General features: G+C 36.7%; 2 protein-coding genes and 1 long non-coding RNA gene across 3 annotated transcripts in view; 1 reads left to right on the forward strand and 2 right to left on the reverse strand.

Annotated features, from left to right (window-relative positions):
• LOC136853395 (uncharacterized) overlaps positions 1 to 24,886 on the forward strand; it is a 305,968-nt gene that overhangs the window by 258,266 nt on the left and 22,816 nt on the right. The window lies entirely within an intron of this gene.
• LOC136853392 (serine-rich adhesin for platelets-like) lies at positions 4,829 to 24,014 on the reverse strand. The gene is made up of 12 exons (XM_067128856.1): positions 23,746 to 24,014; positions 23,366 to 23,451; positions 23,072 to 23,268; positions 22,615 to 22,883; positions 21,640 to 21,819; positions 19,487 to 19,611; positions 15,404 to 15,530; positions 10,732 to 10,821; positions 10,249 to 10,367; positions 9,367 to 9,934; positions 6,142 to 6,180; positions 4,829 to 5,479 (listed from the first exon to the last, which is right to left on the reverse strand). Exons 1-12 carry the CDS (start codon positions 23,873 to 23,875, stop codon positions 5,007 to 5,009), a joined length of 2,403 nt encoding a protein of 800 aa, XP_066984957.1. The 5' UTR covers positions 23,876 to 24,014; the 3' UTR covers positions 4,829 to 5,006.
• Positions 23,997 to 24,886, reverse strand: part of LOC136853394 (calcium-activated chloride channel regulator family member 3-like) — a 33,580-nt gene continuing 32,690 nt past the window's right edge. Inside the window, exon 9 of the mRNA XM_067128857.1 lies at positions 23,997 to 24,182. Coding sequence (XP_066984958.1) covers positions 23,997 to 24,182 — 186 coding nt within the window. The remainder of the gene's footprint in view (positions 24,183 to 24,886) is intronic.

Below are 24,886 nucleotides of genomic sequence, written 5' to 3' on the forward strand. Positions count from 1 at the left end.
ATCTTGTTCAACTCTGATTTTCAGGTGCAGTGTGTTTTACTGAAAATGCCTTTCTACTAAAACAGTAATGCGGTTGGCATGTTTTCAGACCTATAAAAGAAAACCTACGGCCATTTAATATACAGTACATTGTACCGTCTATCACGTTGCTGTAGAATTAACAAGTCGAAATAAAACTTCAAAACTTGATGTGGTCCAGTGGCGGTGCAGCGTTGTGTTAAACATCGGATTCGTTCAAAATAATTTATTTCAGTCTGTCACGAATAATGGGTTTTCCGAAGTGTACAAATGCCATCATTAATATTTTCACTCGGTCCTGTTTCTTTTCTGATTTTTCTTCCACTTTCTTTGGCAGTTCTTTGTTCGCTTCATGCGAAACATTACGACACTTGGAAGATGCAGTCAGTACGTTGCTAGTCTTTTTTTTTTTTTTTTTTTTTTAATTCTTCGGCACTTTTATTTGATTTCAGTTACGGGTAATCATCCAACAAAATTTAGAATGGCGAGTTGTGAGAAACACTAACATTCCTCTCCAATCGATTGGGGTACCGTTATTGGAGGTCATCTATATTCTGGTCTTGAATTCTGAGTTTGTAGCAGTTTAAGGGTACGTGTACCGTTAAACCTCGCTTTGAAATGCAGCGATATTTTGTACAACTATCCCACAAAAGAATTTTTATTTTAAGGAATATCCATAACTGAATGGAAGGGTTCGTATATTGTCTTAACAGCTCTTTGTTATAATACTCTTCTTTTGGAAATTCCTGAGCTGCTTACAAAATATACTCTGTATCATATTTTCATTTTTTTCTGTTTTATCGCTCTTTATGCTGTCATTTATTTTTCATATATTCCATTTAACTGTATTATGAAATATGTTCTAATATATTCAGGAACATTTTGAAATTTATTTTTATCCGAGTATTCGAAGGCTTTCATTCTGTAGTAATGTTTGAATAAAATAAAAAAGTCGGTTATTCAAGTTACATCAATTATTATTAGTCTTTCATTTATGTATTAACAAGGCTGAAAATAAGAAAACTTCGAAATAGAGATAAATGGTGAATCTAAAGTTACTCACAGGGTATTTTTACAGTGATTATTTTTGCCTAAAAGTACCTGACAACCCAAAACTAACAAAGGAAGTTAAGAAACGAATATTTTTCAGATTCTGCGCTGATGTTACAGCGGCTGTCTGTGATTTTTCGTTTTTTCTGTGTAACACCCAAATTGACTCAACTAATTAACCGTTGGAGGCAAGAAATCAGTTACTTTTCCCGTTTTACGCATTTTCAGTTATTAAAAGGAATCTGTCACTATACGAAAAACTGTGCTGAAAATATCAGTAGAGTAACGGAGTGGTTACATGGTCTTTCGAAGTATGCGGTCCAGAGGCACTGTTCAGCGGAGGTATAAATAATTTGTTTGCGCGGATATCGAGCTACTGTTCGGAAAAATGCGAGGTTATTAACTTGCTTGCTTGGCGCGACAAAGAACAAAAAACAGCTGCTGCTTTACTGAACAGAACTTCTGACATCAATCAATCATGGAGGCCTGAGAGAGAGAGAGAGAGAGAGAGAGAGAGAGAGAGAGAGAGAGAGAGAGAGAAATGCAAGGCCTATTGAACACGGGCCGGTTGGTTCGATATAATAATCATATTGCTCCTTCCTCGCGTAATGGATAATTTCTCTATCCAAAAATTGCGTGACACTCGGCGACCTGTTCAATACCGGATCCGACATTAGCAATGTGTCGTCTTGAAACGGCAGATTAGAATCCTTGCTTCCTGCGAGAGTTTAGAGAAGACGCAGGTTTCGTTAGACAAATCAGGAACAAGATACGATAGACGAACGGAAAGCTTATTAGATTTAAAAAAAAAGTGGGAATGACCTTTTCTTGTCTCCTTTATTATATATATATATATATATATATATATATATATATATATATATATATATATATATATATATATATATATATATATATATATATATATATATATATATATATATATATATATATATATATATATATATATATATATATATATATGTATATATATATATATATATATATATATATATATATATATATATATATATATATATATATATATATATATATATATATATATATAAAATTTTCCTGTATATATTATATATATATATACATTGAAATCCCACAGGAAAATTTTCTACTGTGATTTTTTTAAGTCACGTATCTACTGTGATTTTTTAAATATATATATATATATATATATATATATATATATATATATATATATATATATATGTGTATATGTGTGTGTGTGTGTGTGTGTGTGTGTGTGTGTGTGTACCTCCTCGCTATTCCCATTCTTCTTCGATCAGCTCGTACCTGAGTATCCTCCTTGGACATTATTACTATATGCGCAACCATCCAGGGTATAACTTTTCAGTAATTCTTCCTTCAATTACCTTCACTGAATCTTTTATTGTAAGACTATAAAGGGCGAGTGAAAAAGCAAATAGGTTTGTGCATTATTCAAGTCTTAGAATTACCTTATATCCATTATTTTCCAGGAATCTGTGATAAAATAAGAATATATATATATATATATATATATATATATATATATATATTTATATATATATATATATTCATATATATGTATATCAGCTGAAGCCACAGGAAAAGCTTGAAAAGAAACGACAGATTGCCAGGTACTTTTGTGTTCCGAAGATGTGTGGTTACACGAAAGTACTTGGCAATGTCGTTTCTTTTCAAGCTTTTCCTGTGGCAGCAGCTGATAAACAAATCACGTGCATATTTTTGTGCTTTTTTTAATAACATAAACACACACACACACATAATAATATATATATATATATATATATATATATATATATATATATATATATATATATATATATATATATCTATATATATAAACTGTATATATGATGAGTGGTTGTTTTATCCTCTTTGGAGGGGACAAAATGTGTGTGCGGGTTAGCATGGTTCTATGTACTTTCATGTATGCAGACATGTTAAGGAAAATAGTTTTTATCAATATCCATTATTTTATTTTTTCGCTGCCCGTCGATGGTCACACAAGTCCCACAAAGATGAGATATGACGTCAAGACTCAGTATATTGCTCATTAATAATCAAGAGATTGTGTTTAGATTGGATTAGTTAGTCTTTGAATTCATTAGACATGATCACAATAAATGTGCATATGTAGCTATGCGTCAAGTAGATCTCATGGTATAATATAAAGCCTCTGAGGAAAATCACCAAGCTGGTTTTGCATTGACGTATTCTTAAATGTGATGAATATGTTATTCTTTCCTCAATTGCTTACGCCATCGAAGGACGCGACCAAGCACTGAAATGTGGGGATTCTGAAAAGTCTCATAAGCAGTACTGTGTAATTCTACGGGCTTCAGGAGCTTTTCCGTATATTTAAATAACAAGCTGTTCGAGCCTTTCAAAAGGATCTATCTCACCGCTGCTAGTCCTTCTTCACACATTGGAGTTAGCATGATCGACCAACTTAAATTGATTTTTAATAAATAACGGCAGTTTTGTTAGTGTTTTCTATTCGCACGTAAACTCATTAAACCTATTCTATTATGCTCAAGAGTAATAGTAACGACCCAGTATTCATTTCTTAAGCTGGCATAAGCAAAGTAAACGACATATTCGCTTTACAATACAGTCGATGTAGAGCTCATTTACATACCCAAACATAAAGGAAGAGATCAGACATTTGCCTTGTGAAATTATACCAATAAACCGATGAAGAAAATCGTTAGCATTCCGATCGTCTGCGAAAAACGCTGGGATTGCGTGGCCTCCAGCCATCACCACCGACAGGGCCACTTCTTGAACCGCCTTTACAATTAAGAGACATAAAACTCCACTTGAAATATTCCTGTAGAATTGTTCTCCCATTCATGGTTAGGATTATTTATAAACTGGGGTCGGTGATAAGACCCAGGTTAGGGGAGGGAGGAAGGGGTCTAGTTTTCGAATACACGTCACTCATTCTTCGTCTTGAGGTTCACTGGGTTCTGCCCCTTACTGCTGCATGACGCTTCCTTGCATGTTATACATTAAGCGTATAAGTATGACTTTTGAAAACTTTATTTGAATAACGTAATCTTAACCTACAGAAGCTAGCTTTCTCTCTCTCTCTCTCTCTCTCTCTCTCTCTCTCTCTCTCTCTCTCTCTCATTCATGGGTTGTTGTTTCATACAGAAACTGATTTAAGGTTCAAAATCGTAAATCAAGTGGAAACCCGTCCTGTAACCTAACCTTAATTCTGTATCACTAATCGCTTTCCTCACAGACTGTACCTGAAAATAAGCCAAGTTTTCAAGCAGATATCTTAATTGGATTTTGTTTCTTCGTTGTCTGGAGTAGTGACCTGATATAACTTTTCATAAGGTGTAGTTTTTTTTTTTTGCCTTTTCTTTCGGTCTAGTATTTATATACGGCCATTGCGAACGGAATGGAACAATAAACGGTTTTATTCAGAGGCCATCCCAGTATCCAGCATTGTAATGATCAGTAGAAAAAGTGTTTTGCCCAAGTTGGTTCAGTCCGTTTCAGGATATGCTTGTTTTTCTTAGTGCTATATTCCACATAGTTAAATTACATTCTGCCCTCTCTCTCTCTTTTTATTTGTAGTCGTATGTTTATTCCGCAATGAATTTTACTGCCTTAAAAACGGTTAACTAAAATACAATTTTTTTACTTTGTATTCAGCAAGTTTTGTTTATTACTAAAGATCGTCACATAAAAGTTACTAATATTCCATCCACAGCTCGTTTTCCTGGCATATTCGGTATTAATATTAATGTAACTAATCACTACTTGAGTTCCTGATTTTTCCGTAACATATAATACGCGAGTTTTATAGTATTATGATTATTACGTGTAAAGGCTAAAATATTGTCTTAGAAATGGTCGTTAAAGGTTTTCGCAAACACCATTCGGCTACCACTATCGCCAAAACACTACAGACTTGTGATCATATCTTCATCAGACGAATCATCGTTGCTTCTGTTTTTACTGTCCGCCTCCGTGGTCCCTTCTCCTTCAAAACCATTGTTGTCAACGCCGGCCTCAGCTGAAAGAGAACTCGCTGTACCTGTGGGTGGCGTTGTCACCGCCATCGTTGGAGGTTGTGGCTCCGTTGCGGTGGTTGTCGCTGCTGCCAGACCCTTTTCGACATCTTCGCTCTCTGAAGTCTTGAATTCTTCGCCGCTGGTGACGGAGACACGGACGCTGTCGTAAAGTCTTGTGTTGTTCCGGCTCAGCTTCCCTTTCTTCCCTTTCTTCTCGTTCTTCGGGTTGAGCCTCTGTGGTTTCGAAGGTTGCAAGCGCACTCTTCTCTTGCGGCAGCAGTAGATTGTGAGGATGATGATGAGCAGCAGTAGCAGGATGAGGCCGCCCGTCATGATCCAGAATTCTGTTGATCCCACGAAACCTTTGCGAAAAGTAGAAAAGTAAAAATTAATGACATTATGCTTGATCACATGGTTAATCTTATGTCAGTTCTTTTACAAACAACACGGCAAATCTAACCGTGAAATGTTCTGTTTGCTGAGCCTGTTATTTTTGTCAAGGTTGTAGGTGGTGAAATAGTTTTTATTTGTCATCAACAAATATTGATTTTATAATTGTTTTCGAAATAGGCAACTAATCAAATAACAACCGCTTTCCCACATGAACTGTTGGTAGAAATTTTTATAAGACAAATAATCACTAATTCTTTTAAGCTAAGACTGATGAACTGAGGAACGAAATGGCCTTTTCTAGCCCATGCTCGAAGAAATGGGCCGACAGTGTGTATTTGCCACCTAGAATAATGGTTCGAAACGTATTCTGAATTCGACCAGACGGAAAGTCATGATTACCTTACACATACCATGCATCCAGTTACCTTGCTTCCAAGAACCTGTTATATCCCTGGTTGGCTGCTGTCTGGCTATACAGATAAGGAATCATCAGCCATGAAACGTCATTTCTCCTTAAACTGAGAATATGACCGTTGTCAGATGAATCTAATTGGTCATTCTGCTCCCGTTTTCAAATTGATTTCGCAGATTTAGATTGAATTTACCGTAGAATCAGGGAATTGACACCTACCTGGCGGTGGGTCTGTTGGCTGCTGCAACGTAGTGGTTTCTGTAAGTAAAAGGCATGTCAGGCTAATACAGGTGAAGAAGAATTTGCGAATCTTATTTGTGAATATTTCCACCATCTTCTGCCTCTCTCTCCTCCCTTGTATACAGTTTCATCAATTACGTGAGAATGTTTGTATGTACAAGTTAGATTTTTAACTGATATTTTCTGTTTGAGATGCGACCCTTCTTTCTACTTATAACCTTACGTTTACCACGAATTTCTTTACCATATCTGCATACCATATGCAGTTACAGTAGAAGCACTGTAACTGCAATTTAAACTTGGTTTAAGTGCGTGAACCACTCCTCTGGCACCTGCAGACTTCGGTCACATAGCTCAAGACCTGATGCCTTCGGGGTTTTCTGCCACTGTTGTTGGAGCTCATAGGTAAGGTTCTAAAAAGCGCCATTTCATACCATAATTCATATAATTAATTTAATTACAGGCTCAATTCAGTACCCACCACAAAGAATAGGTTTGTTTAGTGATGTATGGAAAATAAGTAGATGACTGCAATATCTTAGTTTAGGCAGCAGCTGAGAAGATTAAGGAATTAGTAGATCCCAGGAACCAAATTTGCATGAGTGTCAAGACATAATTTGAAAATATAATAGCTCTGGTGTATATGTACCTGAGTGCGGGCTGTGACATTGATCATGTATCAGTAGAAGTGAATATGCAGTACATATGAAGCTGAAAAAAATTAGAGTGAAAACGAAAATCACCTGGGGTTTTAGTTGTATACTCTTCCCAGTAAAGGACAGATGTGGAGAGGTTGGGGGCAATTAACGGTAACTGGAAATTTGGAGGCCAACGGAGTATAATAGGAACCGCAGTGATGGAGACCGCTGGTGGGATGTTTGAAAGGAGAGAGAGAGCTTCCAGATGACACAAAGTATCGTTTCTTTTATTTACGGGTGGAGGGCTTGTACGGGTGTAAATTAAGCAAATCACAGAAAAGATTGGATGCATAAATTAAGAGAGCTCTAGCAAAGCAAAGGGAGTGTGAAAAGATAGATCTTAAAATAAGAGAGCAACAGAAAGTGAAAGAACAAACGAAAGTTATAAGAAAAAGGAAACGGACGGCTGGTAATTGGACAGTGAAGGCTAATGTATCTTTAGCGTTAGCGATAGAAGATGCGTTGGAGACATGAAGAAAGTATGTAACAGCTTTATGAAGACGAGAGGGGTCACCAAAGGGTTATTAGTATCATTTAAGGCTCCAAGATTAATTTGAAAAGCAATAGTCCAAAATAAAATAAAAGTAGATAAAGCAGTAGAATGATGGAATCGTGCTTGAGATGGTAAGAGCCACTAGGGACTGGGGAGTAGAGTGGATAGGTTGGCTGGCCGACTGTATGCGTGGCACGGGAGAATGGCCAAAATAAATTATTATTATAGTAACCACCTTTAAGAAAACTGCGATTTAGAGTGCTGTGAGCAAAGGAGTATCGCCAACTTGAGTTAGCTCTCGAAGGCGGTCTTGAGAGCCATAATGAATAGACTGAAGAGAAGAAATAGACAAGAGGTACAGGAGAAGTTTGGGTTGATGAAAGGAAAGGTTACAACAAATACCATTTTCGTACGGAGAATGCTATCAGCGACAGTAATAGGTGTGCAAAAGAATCCGTACGTATGTTTTTTTTTTTTTTTTTTTGATTGTTCAAAAGCTTTTGGTAAAGTGGTCTAGTAAAAAGGCTACTAGAAAAAACAAAGCAGATAATGACGATATCATATTGATAGAAAACTTGTATTGAAACAAAAGGCAGCATAAAGATTGAGCAGAAAGATTGAACAGTAATAGAGTGATTTAATGGGCCGAATTGAGACATGAGGTGAAACAGGGCTTTGAGATGTCTTCTGGTTAGATATTTCCGTCGTGTGGTAAATTCATAATGAGGAAAGCACGTGTGCCTGTCGTGAATATAGGTGATCAACAAGTTAACAACGTTTTAAGGTGCTGACAACTTTACCTATTTCTGTTTCAGAGGAAAAGTTGCCAAGGTTGTTGTGAGAGGTTAATGTGGCTATTGAAGAAATATGGCGCAAAGATGTCAGTTGCATAAGGATTAAACAGGTGGAGCTACTTTGCTGCCTTGGTAGCTGGAAAACATCGAGTATACGGTGAATAAGGAATTTAAGTTTACGACTGGGGAACCAAAGAGAGTATTTAACGAACATTTAAAGTTATTGAAAAATGATAAGTAATCTTTAGTATATTAAAAGTACAAAATGAAGGCGAAAACATACGTTTGGCCAGATTTGTTATTTGTTAATTGCCTTCGCAGTTGTGAACTATGAGTATAATAATAGAAACAGGTGTTTAGGGATGATGTTAAATTCTCGGGATAGGGAATTCCGGGAACTAATACGAAGCGCTCCCAGAAAAATATTACATGCCACTCCTGTTTTTATATTGTTGTCATATTAGTCCTTGTAGCTGGCCCCTCACACACTGAACTTTGTACTGTTGAAAGTTTTTATTAGTTCAGTTTCGGAAAGATCTAAGGGAACATCTGATATATAACGCAATTTTCATGTGTATTTTTCTTATTTGGACGTCCTTTGTACATGCATGTACACACAAACAGATACATATGTATGTGTATGTATATATATATATATATATATATATATATATATATATATATATATATATGTGTGTGTGTGTGTGTGTGTGTGTGCATGTATATACATGTACGAAGGACGTCCAGATAAGAAAAATACACATGAAAATTGCACCTTAGATCTTTCTGAAAGTGAACTAACAAAAATATTCAACAGTACAAAGTTCAGTGCGTGTGTGTATGTATGTATGTATGTATGTATGTATGTATGTATGTATGTATGTATGTATGTGTGTGTATGTGTATGTGTGTGTATTCATTTGGAGGCTAAAAAGAGTTAAATGTTTAGTCTGTGATTGTTTTGTCACTTTTGCTCATTTTGTTCTTTTAGCATAAAGTCAGTTCTTTAAGAACAGTAGTTATGCGCAGATCTGAGTTTGAAACAATTATAGGACTACCAGAGACAGAGAAGTGGAAAACGGTTTTGCAATATGTGACTCAAATTACAATTCGGTCGTAAAAAAAAATGTGTATGTATAAAACTTTTTTAAAGATGGGAAGAGTACAATCGAATAAAATGTTCTTTTCTATATAACAGTAAATGACTCAAACTGTCTACCTGTGAAAGATGTGCTGATTGTGGTTCCGGTTGCAGGATCTATGGTGCTTGAGGAATGAGTCACTGGTGTTTGAGTACTAGGCTTGGGTGAGGTTGAAGTTTGATCTTCAGAAGTAGTGTCGGATGAGGTTGACGTTTGTGACGTGGTTGGAGTAGTAGCATCTGATGAGCTTGAAGTTTGTGTCATTGATGTTGGAGTCGTAGCATCTTGTGTGCTTGAAGCATCTGGGGTGCTTGAAGCATCTGAGGTGCTTGAAACATCTGTGGTGCTTGAAGCATCTGGTGTGCTTGAAGCAGCTGGGGTGATTGAAGCATCTGGTGTGCTTGTAGCATCTAGTGTGCTTGAAGCGTCTGGTGTGCTTGGAGCATCTGAGGTGCTTGAAGCATCTGGGGTGCTTGAAGATTGGGTCATTGTTGTAGTAGTAGTAAGGTCCGTTAGGCTTGAAGTTTGGGTAGTAGTTTCTGGAGAGCTAGAATACTGGGTGGTTGTTGTTGTAGCTTGTGTACTTTCTGTAGTGTACGGTACACCAGCTGATACAGTAACTCCTAAGAGAGGGCTGGGTAATCCCTGAAAGAAAATTGCAGTTAAATTCATTAGTTATCAGATGAAACATTGATTACATCATCTCTTTATTCAACTCGTGTTAACCACCTACTCATTCGGTACTCACCTGGGGTGGGTAGTTAACCATTCATTAGTTTGTGCAGTACATGTAAAACAGAAAAAATACGCAGCATAGACACGAGAAACAAAATGAAAAGACATTGAATTTTTTAATAAGTTTTTAAAACACATGTCGGACGAATGAGGATGTTTAAATTAAAGTTAGAATGGAGATGTAACTATTTCTAATTTATGAAGATCGCAGCATTCCAACTCACCCTTTGGGTTCCATCCAATCCAACAACAATCAAGTAATATTGGGTCATTTTCTCAACTTTCTTCGGTAGTCGAATTGTTGCAGTTTGCAAACTGCCGTGGGGGCCAGGTTTTGGCGGCCCTAGTAAATGAGAGAAATGTATGTTAATTACATAATGTATATTATGTTACATGCATCCTAACATGGCTATATATGTTAAAGAATTAAGTACTGCTAATGCTCAGAAAAGAAACACGCGTAGAAACGCTCATGGCTCCTAACTTCCGATTCCAAACCATTATTTTCAGCTACATCCTTGTTACTAAGATCTTATAGAAATTAGACACTTTTTTACGGTCAAACTGGCAATGACAGTTAGGAATTCATTTTGACATGTTGGTTACATACATACCACATCATGCATCTGTATCATCACTACCGTTTACAACGAATCAAGAGTGACTCAGAAGATAGGTAATATGTAGTCTAAAGATTCTACACTAACCAGATTCATATTCCGTGACAAGGCTACAGCTGGCGAAGCTAGATGTTATTTCTGCCTTGGAGTCGCTGTACCAAATTTCATAACCAGACACTGAAAGAAAAGCATTTGAAATTAATTTTAGTTGTATTGGGTATAACTTAACTTAGGACAGGAGCCGCGCCTCTTTTACAATAATAAAGTTGACAGATGGATCCAGAAGCCATAAAATCAGCTTAAGATAAGTGTGATTTTTTGAGTGTTCCGGAATAACGGTAACTTCGCATGTGCGGACATGGTTGTTCAACTACTGCAGTGATTCTCAAACTGGGTGCCGTGGCACCTTGGGGTGCCACAGACAGTGCCTAGGGGTGCCGCAAGATTGTCATGAGTTTTGTCTTGGCTAGATCATCTCAGTGAACATTTGCAAGAAAAAAAAGGTTTGCAGAAGTCCTCATATAATTATTATCAGTGTGTCTACTCTAATACGTTCACACACACACACGCACACACACACATACACACACACACATACACACACACACATATATATATATATATATATATATATATATATATATATATATATATATATATATATATATATATATATATATATATATATATATAGCGAAGTTGAGGGTGGGTTCTATCAATCCAGCAAACAGCAATTTAGTGCGAGGAGAAGGACACTTCTTTATTCCTTTCTAGGTGCTTTATTTAGCTGCTGACGTTTCAAGACGTTCAGTCCCATTTTCAAAGCTATATAATAAAAGAAACATATATTAAAAAACAGACTCGGAATAACATAACATAAAATTATAACATAAAAGTATCAGTATGTTAAAAAGGAAGAGTGTTTATTTACCAAGTGGTGCTGAAGGCACAGACCGAGTGACAGTCCGGGTCAGGTTCAGCTTCGACGTGAACTCACGAGAGGTATAGAGGTGTTGAGGTGGTCTGAGTATTTAGTTGGGGGACAAGTTGTTTAATAAAAAGTGATTCTAAAATTGCTAGTTGTTGGTCGTTGGGAGTTCGGCCTATGATTTTAAAATCTTTGTAGTTAATATCGGCTTTTCATTTCTTTTGCATGTTCACGTATGCAAGAGAATTCTGGGTTAGATAATTTAACACCCGTTCTGTAACTCACGCCTCGATGAGAATCCAATCTCACTTTTAACAACCTGCAGGTGGAGCCGACATATTTCCCAGGTTACATCTGGGGCAATTAAATAGGTAAATGACTCCCGAGGTCATCAAAGGAAGAAGACTCTCTTTGTGTTTGAATAAGGACCTAATTGTCAATGGATTAGAAGGTATTAGCTTTAGGTCAATTGCTGGTAAAAACTGTTTATTATCTGCCGTAATTCTCGATAGAAATTTTCATCATGGATGAGCAGGACGCTTGCGTATAGTCGTAATTTAGGTACGGTTGGTATTTCACATTTTGGATGGAAAATATTATTTAGAAATTTGTAGAGATGTTTATGGAAACAGTTTGGATGGAAAGCAGTTGTCAATAAAGTACTGATGGAGTGAGGATTTCGTTATGGAAATTGTTCAGTCGGATGTTATGCTGAAGCCCTGTGGAAGAGGGTAGATAAAGAATTCAGTTTAAAATTATATAATTTTAAACTGAATTCTTTATCTACCCTCTTCCACAGGGCTTTCAGCATAACATCCGACTGGAACAATTTCCATAACGAAACTCTCTACCTCCATCAGTACTTTTATTGACAACTGCTTTCCATCCAAACTGTTTCATAAACATCTCTACAAATTTCTAAATAATATTTTCCATCCAAAATGTGAAATACCAACCGTACCTAAATTACGACTATACGCAAGCGTCCCACTCATCCATGATGAAAATTTCATCGAGAATTACGGCAGATAATAAACAGTTTTTACCAGCAATTGACCTAAAGCTAATACCTTCTAACCATTGACAATTAGGTCCTTATTCAAACACAAAGAGAGTCTTCTTCCTTTGATGACCCTGGAGTCATTTACCTATTTAATTGCCCCAGATGTAACCTGGGAAATATGTCATTCCACCCGCAGGTTGTTAAAAGTGAGATTGGATTCTCATCGAGGCGTGAGTTACAGAACGGGTGTTAAATTATCTAACAACCTAGAATTCTCTTTGCATACGTGAACATGCAAAGAAATGCAAAGCCGATATTAACTACAAAAGATTTTAAAATCATAGGCCGAACTCCCAACGACCAACAACTAGCAATTTTAGAATCACTTTTATTAAAACAACTTGTCCCCAACTAAATACTCAGACCACCTCAACACCTCTATACCTCTCGTGAGTTCACGTCGAAGCTGAACCCGACCCGGACTGTCACTCGGTCTGTGCCTTCAGCACCACTTGGTAAATAAACACTCTTCCTTTTTAACATACTGATACTTTTATGTTATAATTTTATGTTATGTTATTCCGAGTCTGTTTTTTAATATATGTTTCTTTTTATTATATAGCTTTGAAAATGGGACTGAACGTCTTGAAACGTCAGCAGCTAAATAAAGCACCTAGAAAGGAATAAAGAAGTGTCCTTCTCTCACTAAATTGCTATATATATATATATATATATATATATATATATATATATATATATATATATATATATATATATATATATATATATATATATATATATATATATGTAATATGGAAAATAATTTTATTCATTAAATAAGAAGTTAATTCGTGCGATATGGTGGGATGGTGAAGAAGGGGTGCCACGGTAATGATTACATTAGTTAGGTGCCATCACTCAAAAAAGATTGAGAATCACTGAACTACTGTATTGTCAATATGTACGAAGATTTACGAAGATTTGGATGTCGGATATGATGAGTAATTATTGTTAGCTGCTGATCGAATGCTCAATCTCCATGCTGAGTATCTGGAACCCTATTTATAATATTATATATTTATTGGGTATAGTAAATGTTTGAACTCACATAAATTTCTCAAATAGGATTGCTTTTATATATATACAATATATATATATATATCTATATATATATATATATATATATATATATATATATATATATATATATATATATAACGTGTGTGTATTTGTTTGTTTGTATGTATGCATGTATAAATGTGTTCGTTTGTACATAACTCTTTCACTGATCTTTTGCGGTAAGATAAAGTGTAAGCCTGCAGTCCTTATGCTGCCGGCCATTTGGTGATTTTTCAGACCGTGCAGAGTGGAGGAAATGCTATTATTTGTATTTTCTGCCGTTCAACAGCAGTGAAAAAGTAAGATGGCAGTTGTTCTCACGGTAATGTGGAATGGCCGATGTTTACCAGTGACACAGTGTTTGTTTATTGGAGATAGTGAACTTAAACTTCACCGACTAATTACAGTGACTGAACGAAGAATATTTTTAAAGTGAATGTGTATGTAAGGTTTTGAGGCTAATTGAAAGCAAGGCGAACGACATGTAAATGTTAATACAGATATTGCAAGGTCAAAATTTTTAAAAAGAACACGAATATTTATTGAAGCCAGAGTTGGGCTATGAAGGGATTGTTAAACCAAAGATCCTTTATGTATGCGTTGTGTGAATGCTGAAAGTGAATTGAAGAAAAAATGTTGATGCTGTCGAAGAGAACTGTTTATGTACTTATCTTGGAGAGAAAGAGATTGAAAGGGTGAGATACGGAGATGGACATAAAAGGGGGTTAAAAATTAGTACAAGTGAAATTAGATCAAATTTATTGGAGCTGGTTGTTTATGCTGAGAGACAGAAGGACAGTAAGTCAATAAAAAGTGCATAAATTAGAATTATTTTCAGATATGATGAGATGAAATCCTTGAAAGCGTTGGATAAGGGCCATAAAGGAGGTTCTTGATTGAAAAGGCTTCTACAGCAAGAAAACAAGCCAGTACGTGCATGGTATAAGTGAGTGGTGCCGTGTGTTTGGGGGTCAGATGTGCTATTGATGAGCTTTCAGATAGATGGATGATGTGGCGACTGTTGTGTAATTATACATATATACATACACACTATATATATATGTGTGTGTGTGTATATTATATACATACATATATATATATACACAGTATATATATATATACATATACTGTATATATGTGTTTGATGTTAAATCAGGAAAAAGGTAAAAACGTGATGATTATATGAACAAAGTTACAGCCACGAGGGAAAAGTGAAACAGTTGAGATGCTAAGTACTTTCGTCTCACTACCAAGACATAAGTTGCTGTGACCATGTCTAGGTAATAAGACGAAACTACTTAGCTTCTCAGTTCTTTCACTTTTTGTTTACATATATATATATATATATATATATATATATATATATATATATATATATATATATATATATATATATATATATATATATATATATACAGCATATTAATGTAGGTTGCTTTGAAGTGCATTGTCTGTAAAAGTAAAGTATGCTATTTGCATATGAAATAATATAAGATGTAATTATGAATATAATTCTTTTTTCCCTGAGCGACGATCTTGCTTTGAGAGTCTGGATTTCAGGGCCATTATTTTGTGAACTGCAATTTGTAAGTGGAAGATCTTAAAATATGTAGTTTTTTTCAATTCTTTATAGATCCTTCTAATCCTTAAGTTTCTTGTGATTATCAATTAACGTTATTAAAGATATATAATTTCATGTCGTTTCTCACCTGTACCATCAGTAAAGTCCTTCCCTGGGGCTTGCCATGTCAGTGTTACTAAAACTGTGCCAGCCAGTATTGCAGGCCCTTCTTGATCAACGTTGCTTATCTCTGCACTGGTTATTTGACTTGGAGGCTGTTGTGAGAGAAAGTATTATTAATATTATATTGTTTAGGAATCTGCAGATTCTGGCAGGAATATACTTTTCATTCCATGTTATGAGTTCTTTAGCTCTGGTAAGAAGAAGGGGATGAACTGTAGTTTGTCTAGAGGATGGGTATCAAAAACGAGTTAGCCACCAAGTTCATATAGTGCAAAGGACTTCGTCCCCCGCCCTCCTCCCCCAATCCCCACAACATAAGATACCTGTTCAACAATAAACATTGAAATAATAATGTTTATACAATATCTCTGAATCAGTCAATTCTATATCTACTCTTGGGTAAGGTTTTAAAGAAATCACAGTCAAGTCAATTTTAGTCCCAGTATAGGGAATTTCATACATCTTCATTTCTCTTTTCATTTGCTCATTCACTGGGGAACGTGAGTACCACAGTCTCACTGGAGACAATTTCATGTTGCTGCTGACCTGTACCAGACATTAATACAAAATTTCAATACATTATAACAAAAGACTCTTCTCATTTTCTTAAACCCTTTCATTATTTCTTTTCCCAAGTTTCACTCTTCTTTACCATTGAATAGGATGCTTTGACACACTGCTGTCTGTTATATCTACTGAAACATATCAATAATGTTATATCTACTGAAACATATCAGTAACTTTTTATTTAATATTGGTTTTTCCTTAGCTTTTATTGCTCATATATAACGTAAAATTCCAAGGCCAAAGTAATCAGCAGGAATAAAAGAATACAATTATTATCAGAAGTCTATGAAGGCTGATGAGCAAGGAATCACAATGGAAAAGAAATATAAGAAGTGTAATTAGAAGGGAAAGTGGAACAAATTATGATAAAAATTAAAACAGATTTTATGTCTATTACACATGAACATAAAGAAATCTGTCACCCAACTGTTCAAGTCTGTCTCTGTAGATTATGGCCAGATCAGCAACTCTGCAAAATTATGTAAGGGACCTGTTCACAGAGAACAGTTAGGTATGTGTCCTTGTTTGGATGACGCTTGCTCTATCACCCAGCTGTTCAAATCTCTCTCGGAAGAGTATGGTTAGAATAGCAATTCTTACAAAGGGATGGCTCAGTACCTTCATAAGTTTTCATCTGACTTATGTAAGTGATCTGTTCAGAGAGAGCATTTGGTATGTATCCTTTTTTGGATGACGTCTTGCTCATAAGCATCTTGGTGTGTTTGCTTTTCGGATGCACACCATCTACCAGACATCGAGTGTGGTATGTTGGTTCTTATGCCACACCCCTCCCCATATAGTTAGTCAAGGAGTTTCCCATTGTTAAATGTACACAATCGATCTTTTATTCATTGTCTTTGAAACTGCGTGTCTTAAGTTACCTCCCAAAGCTGTTTTCTCTCAGATAGTATTCTGCATTTTTTTTTTTTTGAGTCTCTGGGCATTCAATGGTACCTTGCAACTGTTGTTCTCATTTTAATCAACTGTAGAGGTTGGCTTTTTTCTGAGCCCTCTTTAACTTTGTGTTGCTGAAAAGAAGTCTGCAGCTTTCATGATCCTCTGCCTTGTTTCCCATAAAGTTCTCCTCGCTCCTACCAAATTCAGACATTCATGCAGTTTCAAATTAGATTTATTTTGTGTTAACTGGATGAAATAGATGAATTATCCTGGCCAAACTTTTGTAACTGTCATCTCTTTTCTTAGAGAGATTTTCTTGTTGAGACTAAGTTATCCTACAATATCAGTGAGGAATGATTTTTGGTTGATTCTGTGTTCGGTAACTATCTTTTATCTTTATGGCAGAGATTATCCTTTCACCATCCTGCTAAGCATGCTCTTGTATGGGATGCACCTATGGTCATTTCCTTTTGCCTGACACATATCTGCTTGATCATCCAATGTCATTAAACTCAAGCAGTCTGTACACCATCCAGATAACTAAAATCCTGTTGTCCTTGGCTCGGCTCTCCTGAGTTGGAGCATCCTGTCAGTTCAGGTGATGTTTAACTGATTTGGGGTTGGTTAAACAACTTTTAAGACACTAACCTGTTCAAGTATGACGTGTTCTTTCTTAATGTTCTTTCTTAACAGACACTGAACTTCATGCTGGGTTGAACAGCAGTAGTGTCACTAGTTACAGTACTAGTGCCAATGATCAATCTCATACAAATGCTGTGTATGCACTTATTGGAGCCATATAGTGATAAGGACCGGTGTAAGAAGTCCAGAGTTAACATGAGCCTTAATAATGAAACAAAGGTACTACTTCTGTTAATGTGACCCTGCTTCTCATAAATTATATAGTAACTATTTATATGTTCCTTGTTATGAGGCAGCAAGCCATGCACCCAAGAACATGAGATCTGTCATAAATGAGGCAAATATATGTGTGAGAAAATCAGATATAGAAAATATCATTGGACACTCAAAAATCATTGAAACTGACTAATTGCATTAATTTCTATAAGAAGAATGAACTTTTGGAGTTTAGTATAGCGGCCATGTTGGTAAAATCTCTCCATCTTGAATATCACAGTGGCCAATCGAGCATATTTGACAAGTAGCGCTGGGTTTGATTACTGGGAGAAATAGTTGGTTTGTTCTGTAAGACTAAATCGTGGAAGGATCTCCCAGTAATTGGCATTGTCTGTAGTGCCTTATATGCCAGCCAGTCCCTGTTCTTGGTAGTGATAGTCCGTTGAATGGTTATCAGCACTTTCCTTGTGGTACCTCCGGTGACATGGGAGGGACAATCTCGACCCAGTATTGTGCCTTCGGTGTGTTCTTTCTCTGACAATCCCAGTGAAAATTGCGAGTGGTATCCTTACGGTGCTCCCGCTGGCTACAACTGGAAGAGCATGCTCAGTTTGAATGGGGGCCATCCTAGATGCTTCTGGAACAGAATGTTGAATAGTAGATGACATTGCTGGCTATGACCATTGACCCTCAAACAATAACTCTCAGACCATACTCAGTCCATTACCATGCCACACAAAGAATCCCATTAGGGATACATTTGCTCATGGAGCATTGGATTTTTCTGAGGGACAAATCCTCCATTAGTTAATGGAGGATTTGTCCCACCTTATTTTTCTGGAGCACCTGGCCAAGACCTGGAGCTCGACACCTCGGGTTTCAGCAGATATTTCTACTTTAGCATGAGTTCTACATCTGGTGGACGTTGTTGCTCCTTTGCTTTTTCAGTTGCTGCCCTGGCAGTGTCTGCGCCCTCATCCATTCATACCTTGGCTCTGATCTTGTTGGGGTTGGGTGAGGTTGGAAGGGTCTGTGGTTACAAGAGGCCAGAGAAGGGCAATCAGTGCCCTTCCTCCTTTCCTTCTTCGTGAATAAGAAGATATTTTGTTGTATCGTGATCCAAAGATATGCTGCTGTAGGATCATTGGATAGGTGAGCTACAGTCATTTGGAATGTAACTCTGTTTTCACTGAAGATTTTTTCATTTTTACTGTATCCTTAATATTTTTCCAGATTTATGTTTTAATTATTATTTGAATTGAAGGATTATCAGATATTCAGCCTTATTTGGCGCCAAAGACATGTTGCTGTAGGGTCATTGATAGTTGTGTTGCTATCACTTGGACTGTAACCGTTTTGTCCTTAAGTTTGATATATCTATTCTCCTGACTGTAAACTGGTATATTGTACATAATTTTTTTGTTAAGAATATGACAGTTAGGCACAAAAAATCAAGAAAGCTTGTAGATAGGGTTATTCAGGTAAATTAACTAAATTCGGGAAAAAAAATATATGGTGCTTCCATTTGAATTCACACTAGCCAGAGCATGTACTTGATAAAAAAATACTCTTGATACTGTTAGTTGCCAACAGCACCAACAAACCATGGACTCAGAAGATTATCGCAATCCGTGCAGAATCCTCTTATTCTTTAGACATGCATTTTGTTCTATTAGCGCTAATTGGTAGCTTACAGAACTAAAACAAGGAAATTAATCTAACTTACAGGATTATAGGGTTCGATACCAGGCCCATTGATGACTTCTACCGTTGTTGCACCGCTTATGTGTCTGAATAAGGATAATTCGATGCCTCCTGATGCTTTCGACCCACAGCAAGGTTCCTCTATAACTGTAACGAAGTTGGAAAGAGAAGAGAAAACAGGTCGATATAAGTATGTATATATATATATATATATATGTGTGTGTGTGTGTGTGTGTGTGTGTGTATATGTATGTATGTATATATATATATATATATATATATATATATATATATATATATATATATATATTTATATATTTATATATTATTTATATACATGTATCATGCTTAAGCCTTTACCCTTAATTGAGGGTGGCTCAAGAGAGAGTGAAGACAACAGTCGCTACTTATTTCAGCCTCTGACTGCTGGATCAAGAGTGAAGAGCTGTGCAGAAAGCTATTCAAGCTTTGGCCCCTTCATATGACTATATAGTAAGGTCACCAACAGCTGTCGACCAACCCAACAAACATTTCCACTTCCTGCAATTTAAGGACATTCTGTTTCAGTGCTGCACCTGCTTCATTCATCCAACACTTGCTAGATTTCCTTCTGTTTGACTTTACAAACTATTGAATTATACACAATCTTCACCAACAAGTCCCCAGTTATACACACTCTTTCTGTAAAAGAAGACTATTGAGATGCCTATTTGTCTGTCCGTCCATACTTGTGCTGTCCGCCCTCAGATCTTAAAAACTACTGAGGCTAGAAGGCTGCAAATTGGTATGATGATCATCCACCCTCCAGTCATCAAACATACCAAACTGCAGCCGTCAAGCCTCAGTAGTTTTTATTTTATTTAAGGTTAAAATTACCCATAAAAGTGTGTCTGGCAACGCTACAGGACAGGCCACCACCGGGCCGTGGCTGAAAGTTTCATGGGCCGCGGCTCGTATAGCATTATACCGAGACCACCGAAGGATAGATCTGTTTTCGGTGGCCTTGATTATACGCTGTACAGAAAACTCGATTGCGCTGAAGAAACTTCGGCGCATTTTTTACTTGTTTCCTTGTAACCACATCAGGTCAAAACAGGCCTGACCCATCTCTGGCTCGTTCTAGCCTAAATCTTTGCCGTATCTACATTTCTTACTCTTTAACCTTTGCCTGCCCTAATACACTACACAGGCATATCATCTTAATAACTTCCACATTCTTCGTTTGACATTAATATGCATCCACACTTCACTTCATGCAGGAGAGTTGGCTTGATAATCATATCGTGCATCCAACTTTTACCTCCAAAGACAATCCTCCCTCCTCTCTTTCCCCTTTCTTTACATCACCTATTCTGTCTTTCATCTCTTTTTTTTATTACCCCATCACCTGTAGAACTTATTCCCAATTAGCTACTGAAATCAGCTCCTACTATTTTCAGCTACCAGTAACAAAACTCATGACTCCATCTTTCTTTTATCTTTATACCATCATAATTTTACGTTTGCTTATTTTCACTGGTCATTTTTCTCCCTTTTACGAAACTTTTTGCTCAGTCTCTGTAGCTTCTCTACGCTACTATCTGCATAGATCAATCACGCCACACTCCAGACACGACCTTTATCCTTATCCCTGCAACTTAAGCCTATGTACCTACACTTCTTGTCTTTTCATTTATGATTTCTCTACAGAGCATTCATATACTACATATATGTATATATATATATATATATATACATATATATACTGTATGAACCACGTTCCTTTAGTAAGAACAGCGAATTATTATCTGGTCCCTTGCTTTGATCGCCGGTCTAGTGTTTATTCGTAGAAAATTAATTCTAAACACGACTCAGAAATGTGCAGTTAGTTGATTTTTTTTTTTTTTTTTTTTTGTACAAACTGATAAATTTGATTGTTGCTGGCACACAGCAGGCGAAAAACTGTGTCTTTTTTAGTACTCCAGTATCTCGTTGCGGTAATCAAGCCATTTACTGTGGGTATAAAGGCCGATCAATAATTAAGACAGAAAAATTGAAGAAAAGACGTTTCAACTGTGATGATATTTTTGAACACTGCTCTATGGTTTACCTGTTTGGATTTTGATTTTTAAGAGCCTAAATATTCTCAGTAGTCTATCTTTGCAGCAAGTCTTGCGTTCAGAGGAAAGAACTTACAGGGATCGTAAGGCAAAGTCCCCAGCCTAGTGTTCTTGATATGGACCATCGTTTCCTTCTTAGTATGCGCATCCGAAGTGATGCTGACATCGGCGAAAAACTTCATGTCAGTGAAGGTTAGCGAATCGAAGCTGGTGATGTAATTCGAATAGACTCCGTCCAGAAACTGCACGTCTGGGTCTGATAGGAGGAGAAACATCAGTGTCCAGTGAGAAGTTCTTAATACGATGGTGACACACTATGTGAAAGTAGTTCGACTGGTGCTTTAAACACTGGATGATATGGTGCATGCCGAATATTGTTAACATTTAAAGTAAAAGGGATTTTTTAATTAAATCGAAGGAGAAATATTAGTATTTAAACGTTTTTATATAATAACTTTTATGGATTATTATTATTATTATTATTATTATTATTATTATTATTATTATTATTATTATTCCTGCCTCACAAATAACAACGGTTACATCATATTGCTCAGTATTTTCTTGCTTGAGATTTTATTGTGGTAGATGAACGTAGCGTTCATAGGCATTCTGTATTACAAACAAACAAACCAGTGCATGGGTACATATTATGTATAATAGTACTATTATTGACATAAGTAAATGTTACTATATGATATTATTGACACAAGTAAATGTTACTTTATGACAGTCTCAATGAAAGAAAAGAAAAATAAAAGGATTAAATAATTAACTCAACATTTGCTGCGAATAACTTTGAAGCGACGTTCTGTGCCTGAGCAGTCCACCAGTTATTGATCAGCTTTACCAATTGCTAGGTTAAGGTTCGATTATGGACTGACGATCTGGAAAATTTTAGTACTCTGTCACCCTTTAGAAATCCATATCGATCAACAGGCTCCAGTGACGAACAACTCACAAACCCAGCAACCTTTAAGACTCGAGACACGTTCGGATTCCTCTCCCGCTTGTAAGCCCCATAGCTAAATGACAGAATGCCATCACTCACCTCCCTGGCCGTCATCTTTTAAGGTAACCTGTAGGGCCGAAGATCCACCTTCAGCAGGATAAATAGTCACTTGTATCTGGAGGTTTATGACGGGTACATTGCCTTGAGTGACTGACACGTAGAATGCAAGTCCCTCAGTGGTCAGATCAACCTGTCCCACGTTTGAGGCTGACGTCCAAGTGACGACTTCAACCTGGCCGACCCCTGGTCTCGGATTTGAAGTCACTTGAATTTCCGCGGTCCCTTTGTTTGGGTTCGATAAGGTTATGCTGTTCATAAAAAAGAGTAAATAGAAATAAATGGATCCCTTAGTTTGAATGAAGAAAACTTAATCAATAAATCAGTTGTATTTTGTCAAAGTATGGAAAAGGGGAACCATAGTACTCAGTTACTTTAGGCATCTCTACGTTGATGATGTGGAAAAATGGCACACTTTTTTGTGTGAAAGAGCAGGTACCTCCATATTCCTGGCGTTGCATCGTCGACAAGTGTAACTCCGTCAGCCAGTGATTTTCCAGCCGGGTCGCGAATAACGAATGTGCCCCCGCTTGCCGAAAACTGGACGCTGAACTTTGTGATGAGGCCCACAGTTTCATCTAGGGACACGCCAATTTCGATAGCTGATTCTTTTAACGATACTTGCTGATACAAAAGCTACAGGACGGGGAAAAAATGATTAAGCCAACTTCAGCATGCGAATGTTTGGCTTCATATTTTTCTTCACTGACATGGGCATTTACAATAGACTTACCGTTACTTCGTTGAAATCTGGTGCCAGATCGATTAGGATATCCTGGGCATCTTTAGGATCGTATTGAGCGTTGAACAAGAAATTTCCTGTTGTGAAAAGACAATTTTTTTTCATTAATTTATGGTTCTGACGCAGTATAGCTGAGCAAAATTCTGATCTTAAATGAAAGTGGAAAGACATCTACAGCTTCAGTACGGAAGTTTCAGTAATATTTTAGTAAAATATTCTCAATGGAACACCAGTAGTCTTCCTATGAAACAAAAGAGGTATTATCGTAAGAACTCAAAGCGATTGTTAACAAAAAAGTATTTTCATTAAGCTCTCTCTCTCTCTCTCTCTCTCTCTCTCTCTCTCTCTCTCTCTCTCTCTCTCTCTCTTACCATTCGTTTGTTGCGTAAGAGTTGGCATCCAGTCGTTGAATGAGGCATCTCCGTAAAGCAACCCTGTCACGGTAATACTCTCCCGAAGTACAGCAGGGTAGTCGGTGCCATTTTCTTCCGTTCGCGCCATTTGTATGAAAAGCAGATTCACTTCCCCTTGGTAATCAGACTCTGCAATTTCGTTTAAGGCTTTCACCAAAGCATCTTCGGATTTTGTGATGTTTTCATAGGACGTAGGCGTAGGCAGGAAGTCAAGGAAACCTTCTTTGTCCAGCTCCTCGATCGGAATAAGCGCCGTTTTTTTGTATAAAGCCGAGGCATACCTCAAGTATTTTCTCAGCCCTACCCGCGGGATACCACTGTCCCAGAACGCCCCTCAGAGTGTCCTTCAATTTGGTGTACACTTCCATTCCGTAGCACTGGCTTCCTTCGCTGGACTAGTGTCCAGAAATTAAATTATTTTAATAACATGACACTTTGGGTCTCAGGAATAGTTTTATAAGAGCACACACACAAAGGGGAAACAAAATTTTTTATTGGCTGATATTTTTGTTCTGCGTTACACTATAACATTTATTTTGATATGCGTGCTATGTCTTAAAAAATACTACTTTTGAAAATATGATTAAAGATGATTATTCTGTTGAACTTTTACCTTTCTCAAAAAATAAGTTAATGTCAAGCCAAGAGGTAATTTTGAGATAATTAAAAGACAAATATGCGAGTATTTCCCAAATCGTATCAGTCTGCGAGAATAAAATTTTTATGGAAGATGATTATTCATTTTATATTAGAGGCCCTACTTGAAAGTGCCCAATAAAACAGTGAATGACTGCCTAATGGCGAAATACCTGAAACTGAAAAACTGCTCAATTACGACTCCTGCACAACTTACAACTCGTGTAAATACCTGTATTGTGCTTTGTGCACGCCGACAGGCCAGCTGTTACAAGACAGGTGTCAGTGCACTTGGCTTGAAAGGTAATAGATATTTTACCGTATCGGGCTCGTTCTTTATTTTTGATAGTTTCATTAAGTAAAAAGTATGAAACAAAAACTTGTATGTTTATCAGTTCACCCCAAGCGGCATCACCTAATAAAGTACATAAGTTACAAATTGACATATAGACAGCTTTTCACA

Source organism: Macrobrachium rosenbergii, chromosome 27 (assembly GCF_040412425.1).
Source record: "Macrobrachium rosenbergii isolate ZJJX-2024 chromosome 27, ASM4041242v1, whole genome shotgun sequence".
NCBI classification, from domain to species: Eukaryota; Metazoa; Arthropoda; class Malacostraca; order Decapoda; family Palaemonidae; genus Macrobrachium; species Macrobrachium rosenbergii.

What these genes read in the sequence shown, in the direction of transcription:
- LOC136853392 (XM_067128856.1), bottom strand. Translation starts at nt 23,875, where the DNA reads ATGGCGCGAACGGAAGAAAATGGCACCGACTACCCTGCTGTACTTCGG. An exon ending in AAAAGATGACGGCCAGGGAG is followed by an intron (nt 21,820 to 22,614) that starts GTGAGTGATGGC and finishes TCCTCCTATCAG; the next exon opens with ACCCAGACGTGCAGTTTCTG. An exon ending in GATTGGATGGAACCCAAAGG is followed by an intron (nt 9,935 to 10,248) that starts GTGAGTTGGAAT and finishes ATTTTCTTTCAG; the next exon opens with GGATTACCCAGCCCTCTCTT.